The sequence below is a fragment of the Pantherophis guttatus genome, chromosome 7, assembly GCF_059756535.1.
Source record: "Pantherophis guttatus breed Tessera chromosome 7, ASM5975653v1, whole genome shotgun sequence".
NCBI classification, from domain to species: Eukaryota; Metazoa; Chordata; class Lepidosauria; order Squamata; family Colubridae; genus Pantherophis; species Pantherophis guttatus.
Genome location: NC_142069.1, coordinates 29,887,057 through 29,894,808, shown reverse-complemented (window position 1 = coordinate 29,894,808; position 7,752 = coordinate 29,887,057). Strand labels below are relative to the sequence as shown.

Sequence of the window (7,752 nt, the reverse complement as noted above, 5' to 3'; positions counted from 1 at the left end):
GACTGTAATTGAAGCAAGCTTGTCATATATTCTCATAGCTGAAGGCAAACTGAAATAATAAGCTATTTATATGAGCTGTCAGCTTTCTTTGCTGTTGGGTTTAAGGTGCAAGATTGAAAACTGTGTTTTGTCCTGATACGAAGCCTTGAAACTAGGAGGCAGAGAGGATTAATTAACTAAATACTGCTGGGCCAGCTCTAATTTTCAGAATCCAGCAACAGAAACAGAGGTGCTGCAATGCATATTTATGAATGTGAAATAATTAAAGTTAAAGCTTGATCAGGCCTTTGGGGGAGTCAGTCTCACTGATATTAGTGGGGAAAATACTAGTTTATCATTACTTATTCAAAAATGTATTCTGCTAATTCCTTTTGTTTGTTAACAAAAGAGCACAGAGCCTATTATGCTGATGATTCTCACTGGTATTCATGCTTATTCAGAAGTCAGTCCCATTAAATCAGTAGAATTGGCATTCGAAATAAGTGTGTAAACGACAGTTTTAAATTTAAGGACATTGGGAGAAATACATGTTCACTGACATCAGTAATGTAGCACTTTGTTTCTAGGTTACTGCTGAATTCAAATTAACTTAACTGCTCAAGGCAGAGAAAATTGCAATAAACAGGCAAATAAAAAAGGCTTCTCTAATCTCTAAAACTCCTGCTCAATCCCAAAATAAATAGACAATAACTTGGGTTCACTTGTCATATTTTTATTTCTCAATCTAACTATGGGGATTAATTTCATCTAATAGGCTCAGCTAAAACCAAACAATCATATTATGGTTGAATATGGATATGTGAATTCAATCACAAATTATCTCTCTTCAGCTTTGAGATGGTAAACAGGGTCTTTTGGGAGTGCAAAAGGTTCAGGAGCTACAAGCCCCAAATACAGAGGGACTTCCATTCCAAAAATGTTTCAGCATTTGTAATCTTCAAATTTAACCATACACTAAATTCACCTCCAAAATGATTCTATAATTCAGTAATTCCTCTTACACACCTGTTTACTAATTGTAAATAACAAAGATAATGTTGGGAGGGGAGCTATATTGATATTGGAAGCAACAAGAAGAAAAGGAGAGGCTGAGTGGGAAATTTATCCTTAGGACTTCCAGAATCCTAAAAAGTCTTGAATCAGAGCCATCTCTGAACTTTAGCTCACATTGCCCTGACATCAGCCAACACAGCTCTATTAGCTTAACCTTGTGACAATCAAAACCACAAGTGTCTATGGAGATTCTCAGTCATCCAAGTCATGGTGTTCCTAAAGGTGCTTTTTCAAGAGGCAACTGGACTTTCTGGTTTTTCTTTGAATACATTTTGCTTCTCATCCAAGAAGCTTCTTCAGTTCTCCTTTCTTCTCTCTCAGAACAATGCTTAAGTGCTTTAAAATAATGTAAAATATTCTTCTTCTTCTTTTTTTTTAAAAAAGCAAAAACAAATTCAAAATCAAAGGACAAAGAAATCCAAACATAACATGTCTTAATTACAAAATGAAAGGAAGGGGAGAAAAAGTCCATGCACTTACATTTATCAATCTGGATCCAGAGGCTAAAAAACAAAACAAAAGCAACAATCCCTTTGTTTATAGGTATACCTTCAAAACTCTAATTCCTATAGCAACCCAAGAACTTTGAAGCTTTCATTTATGCTTTCTGTAACCACTCCTGGAAAAGTAAATCAGAAGTATTAATATGAACTTCCAGGCTCATCTTCACATCCCTCTAACTGTGGCACAAGGAGTCATTTTCAAGTGACATGTCTTCATGACATTGTCTTGGTCTCATCCTCAGCCAACTGTGAAGATGGCCTAAAGCAGGGGTGTCAAACTCAAGGCCCGGGGACCAGATTCAGCCCGCAGAGTACTTAGATCTGGCCCACGGAACTGCCCTGGAAACAGCAAAGGACCAGACCGTGATGCTTCTGCCAGCGAAAATGGGCTCCCGAGCTCTGTTTTCACTTGCAGGAGGCCGTGGCAGCCAAAAATGGAGCTTGGGAGCCCATTTTCGCTGGCAAATTGTTCAGGCCACCATAGGCGCCCCCAACACAAATGATGTCGAGCTGGCCACGCCCACCCTGGCCACACCCACCCCAGCCCCTTGAGGTCAAATTCAACCTTGATGTGGCCCTCAATGAAATCGAGTTTGACACCCCTGGTCTAAAGTAATATCAAGCTGTTCTCTAAGGAATTGGGATACTTCGGTTGCATTGAGGAAAACTACTGTAATTTGAGTCAATCTATCCTCCACCGACCCAAGCCTGAGTTGAATGAAAATATGGTAGTCATGCTGAGAAGGTATAATTGATGCCATCTGCCATTAATATTTTAAAATTACTGTTGTCCATGTTGCACTCAATGAGGTGACTGTTGATAGTTCCAGAATTTTTTTGGTCCTTTTGTAATTTCTGTTCAAATATGATAATGTCTTGTAAATGCTAGAGCCATTTCTCAGGAAGAATGTCTTCCCATGTTCTTACCGACAGGTCCATGCAACAGCTCATATTTTCTTCATTAAGCCATGCTACTTTTGTGTTTCCACCAAAGAAACCTGCAGTCTGGTTGATGAAACCATCAGCAGCATTGGCCACTTGGATTTATTGTCAGTTCACTTCTTCTTGTCTTGACAAGAACACAAGTGAAGACTTGCTTGAACTTCTTGCGGAAGTGCTTGGAAATGAGAGCATAAACAATTGGGTTGAGGCAGGAATTGGCATATGAGCAGCAATGAGAAGCTAGGCGTAAGGCAAAGGTAGTTTGGTTAAAGTGGAAATAACCAAACCAGAAATACAAGATTACCAGATGGTGGGGTAACCAACACAAGCAGAAGAGGATAGTCACTGCAATAATCATCTTGGTGACCCTCCGTTTGGCTTTGCGGGACTCTGAGAGTCCTTCCAGAGGGTCTACAGCAGTCCACAAGAATTTGATGGTTCTGGCATAAGCTAGGCTAACAACAGAGATAGGGAGGATGTAACTAAACACAAAAGTGAGGATGTCTAAGATCTTCCGGTGTTTGTCCTCCCAAACAGGGGCACAGATGAACGTCTCCTGATAATTAATGGTTTCGTAATAGCTGAGATAGGGTCCTGCAAAAAGCAGGGAGAGGGTCCAAATCATGATAATAGCAAGGACTGCATTGCAAGTGGTACGGAGATTCCGAGATTTCAGTGGGTAGCAAATAGCCAAATATCTGGAAACAAAACAGATGTTGATAAATTCAATATATATCTATCATTATTTTCACCTTTATTGCTTAAATGTGTTGCTCTTATTGGCCCATTTTCTTCCAGATTCAGACTCTGCTTGTAACAAGCCTTTTTCATGCCCTTTTTGGCATGAATTTGATACTTAAAGTGCCACCCAAACCTGCTATTTGAAAGTCTACTGAAATTGATGTAGGTGTTCATAATTTCATAATCCCATAAATGTAATATGGATCTTTTTCCCCCCAATACAGGTAGAAAAGTTTTGGAATCCAAATAGTTGAACCATGCTAGAAATTCAGTCTATGTTTGGATATGACATTTTCCTGAAATAATTTATTCATATACCCTTTAACAGGAAACATAAAGGACTAGTAAAGTATATGCTACAATTATTAAGGGGAAAGGAAAGGGAAAGCATGAAAAGGGTAAAGTGATAAAAATAGAAATAATTATGTGGAGAAGGCAAGGCATTTTCTTTTTAATTGACTGTGACATAGGTAGAGGTTGGGAATGAAGATGCAGATCAGGAGATCAGGCCTAAGGCCACAACTCTGCACTCAGTGGAATGGGATGAGAAAGTTTGGGTAGGGAAGAATGGCAGGTGAGCAATCCATGTAAACTCTGTTGCCTGGAAGATTTTTGCTAGCAAGTAGAAAGCTAGCAGAATGTGAAGCAGGCTGTCTAGATCCTACTTTCCTGATGTGTCATATTTTTATTGACATAAAAATGTTCATTATTGATTTTAAATGTATCCTTCAATCTGATTGAAAACCATCTAATCTATCTTGAGACATTTCTACATCTCCCGGGCACGCTTGGGGATACTTCTAGCCTCAACCACATAAAGACGTTTCTAAAGAGACAAATCAATCGGGATGCTTTAGTTATGAGAAGATAGGAAGTACATGTTTTAATTAAATAAAAATAGGTCACGTGAGGAGTCCTTGGTGCTCTCTGAGCTTGGTTGTTTTCTTGCACATTACCGAAATTAGGTAACATCATTAGTGCTGGTAGGGAGTGGAGTTTGCTTTCATTTTATACTCTAGTGCAGGGGTATCAAACTCGCGGCCCGCAGGCAGGATGTGTCACGCGCTGGTCACGCCCACCCCGGTTTAGCGAAGGGGGAAAAAGTCATGATACGTCACGTGACGACAACATGATGCTGCGAGTTTGACACCCCTGTCAGTGTTGATGGGAGTGGTCTTGATAATTCTTTGGTGGGCCGTTTACTGTAGGCTGGTTTGTCAGTTCCTTGACTAGGATATTGTTTGCTTCTTGATTGTTAGTCTAATGTTAACCTTGGTGTTAATCTCTGCTCATTTGAGTGTTGATTGCTGGTGAAAGTTTTGGTCTTTTGGTTTCCTTTTTGGCTTGTGGATTGTCTTTTGAATGGCATGTAAATGTTGTTTATGTCTACATGCTGTTGATGGCTGCTTTGTCAGAAGATCTACATACCATTCATTTACATATTACACACATCTACATAGCTCAGAGAGCACCAGGATCCCTCATTTCAACCCTGAGTTACAAATATTATCTTCTAATAGGTCACCTGTCAGGTAATTTAAGATTTTGGATAAAGGATTAAAGATTCTCCTACTTCTGCTTATAAATAAATAGACTGATTTCACCTATCATATTAAGCAATGGTTTCTTCTGTTACTTTACTTTTAAAAAATTGTCTCAGTGCCTGAATACACACAGTATACTTTGCCAGAATCACCCAAGCCACATTAGTGCAATGTCAGAGCAACTACACAAGCAATGTTTTGTTATAGGAGGAGACAAGAAGTGTTGTCTTTTGGAGGAAAGAGAGCATTTATACTTACCTGTCCACCGAAACAGCTGCCAGAGTAAAACTGCTGGCATACAAGGTAAGGTAGATGAAGAAATGCACAGCTTTGCAGGCAACGGCACCAAAGAGCCATCCATCCAGAGCATAGATGGTGGCCTGGAATGGGACACAGAAGACAATGAAGAAGAGATCTGCCACTGCCAGGTTGAGGATGAACAGGTTTGTAGTGTTATATTTCACCTCTCCATTGTGTAGCAGCACAGCCAACACCAGGCTATTCCCAACTGTGCCTACAAGGAAGATGAGGGAAAAGACTACAGGCACAATAATGCTTATAGCTCTTGCTTCTAGGCTGTCTGAAGATATATTCCAGCTGTCTGGCATCTCTCCATCAGAGATAATAGACCTGGCAGAAATAGAAAGAGAAGTAAATAATGACCTCTCCTTAAGAATGGCTTTCACTCCTGGGTTCAGCATATACTCTTCTTACCTCCAAAAACTGCCACTTTCATTTTCTCTCCCAGCATTTTTCAACCTGGGGTGAAGGATAACATGACTCTTCTTCCCTACCATTCCATCTAAAGAACCCAACTGGACTGACAGTTACATCTTATTTCATTTGACCACACGTGAGGGCTGAAAGCCAATATAGGGGGCACAGGATAAGGTATTCATTGCTGCTACTAACTCTTGACAGCACTCAGCATCGGTGATCTGGGGCACCATCTTACTTCTCCAATTATCCCATTCTAAGCAACCTACCACTCAAGCCCAATATATGGGAATTAAGTTGGCAGTCAAGAGTTGGCAGAGCACGTTGTGGGAAGGCAAGAGGAAGAGGTGCCACATTTAAATTACACGAGTAAAAGAATGGAGAGGGTACGTTTAAGATTAAAGTGGGCAGAACAAATAATGTGCAAGGCTTCAAAGTCAAAAATATTGTGTCCTCCCACTCTTTTCAGTGTTGCTGTCTGTTGATATTGTAGGAGGAAAATTGTGCTAGTCAGTGTTGGGTTGCTCCCAGTTCTGTCCATTTCTTTAGAACAGGTAGTAAAAGCAGTGGGAGGCCCGGACTCCATAATTGACTATCTACGCATGCGCAGAAGCTTCTGCGCACGCGTGCTCCCGTTGCAAACTGGTAGTAAAGGTAAGTAGAACCCACCCCTGGTGTTAGTCTGTGGTTGAGTCTGACAGCACCTTTTCTAAATAACACATTTAATAAAATTAGTTAGAAAAGGTGCTAGAAGACTCCTCTAACAGTGGTGGGTTGCCCAATAGAACCGGTAGTAAAACTGGCAGGAGGCTCCGCCCACCAACCCCGATGTCATCAAAACGCTGCTTCTGCGCTTGCGGCCCCGCTGCGAACCAGTACTAAAGGTAAGTAGAACCCACCCCTGGGCTCTAAGAATTGCAAAAGTGATGCTGGACTGGCTCTGAGTGGCTGTCAGCCCTTCGAGGTAGACCAGAAAAAGAAGCAGACTCAACAAGTCTAGCTGGAACTATACTTTATTAAGCTAAATTATAGTAACAGAATCTTGGAAGCCTGGCCTGAGTTTTTCCCTCCCTGCCTTTTATGTTACAGTGCTATATTTCATAACTTTGGCCATTGAAAATGTGTGGACTGCAATTCCCAGAAGGAATTGCTGGCTAGGGAGTTCTGGCTAGGGAATCACTGTTCTGAGGAATCAAGGAGGGGTGACTCTCATCCTCTTACTCATGCTTTGTCTGTGTTAAAGCACACTTTTGTTTTTTCAAGCTTTATCTTGCTTCTCCAAGGCAATCTCCTTCAGCTCTACAGTGAGCCAAAACTTGTCTATCCCTGCCAAACTTTGTCCCGTAGCATCTATGACCTAGAGAACTAAATATACTATAGGCCCGTGATGGCAAACCTATGGCATGCGTGCCACTGGTGGCACGTGGAGCCATATCTGTGGGCACGCAAGCATTGCCCTAGCTCAGCCCCAGCGCACCAGCCAGCTGATTTTCAGGCCTTCTTGGCCAACCAGAAGTCGGGAAACGGGCTGTTTCCAGCCTCCGGGGGGGGGGGAGGCTGTTTTCACCCTCCCCAGGCTCCTAGAAAGCCTCTGGAGCCTGGGGAGAGCAAAAAACAGGCCTACCAGGCCCACTGTGCCATCACGTGCCAAACACGGGGGGATTGCACGCACATGCACAGGGGGCAGGGGACACATTGAATTATGGGTGTGGGCACACGTGTGCGCAACCCCCCCAGTGCTCCCCCCGCTTTTGGCATGTGACAGCAAAAAGGTTAGCCATCACTGCTATAGGCACATCCTGCCCAAGTTAGCTATGACTTTGTTTAACATTTGTGTTAAACTTTACATTATAAGCTCCTTGGGCCAAGGATTAGTGGTATATATTTGTTCTAAATTCATATCTATAGATGCATGTTTGCGTTTAATGTTTTCAAAGGTAAATCTATACACAGCAACCATAGTTTCAAATAAGCAGGGCAAAAATGTTTGCAACCTGAAACAGCAAACAGAAACAATTCCACACTCCTGAACTATACAAAACAAATGGGAATCTGTTCAGGACTGGCATATTATTTTATTTCTTTATTCAATTGACAAGTAATCTTCAACGGGCCTGGCCTAATCTTTCCCCTCTTTTTAATTATGCAAATTTTAATTGGTTTTTAAATGATTGGGGTGTTTTAATTTGTCTGGGCCAAATTGTTTAATTCAATTTTGCTTTGTTTTTTAAATTTTGTATCTATGTATTTTA

The 7,752-nt window shown here is 41.3% G+C and overlaps 1 protein-coding gene across 1 annotated transcript; it reads right to left on the bottom strand.

The window, feature by feature from the left end:
• Nucleotides 1-2,122: 2,122 nt before the first annotated feature.
• On the bottom strand, nucleotides 2,123-5,484 carry GALR3 (galanin receptor 3). The gene is made up of 2 exons (XM_034403270.3): nucleotides 5,042-5,484; nucleotides 2,123-3,196 (listed from the first exon to the last, which is right to left on the bottom strand). Exons 1-2 carry the CDS (start codon nucleotides 5,482-5,484, stop codon nucleotides 2,578-2,580), a joined length of 1,062 nt encoding a protein of 353 aa, XP_034259161.3. The 3' UTR covers nucleotides 2,123-2,577.
• Between the last annotated feature and the right edge of the window lie 2,268 nt (nucleotides 5,485-7,752).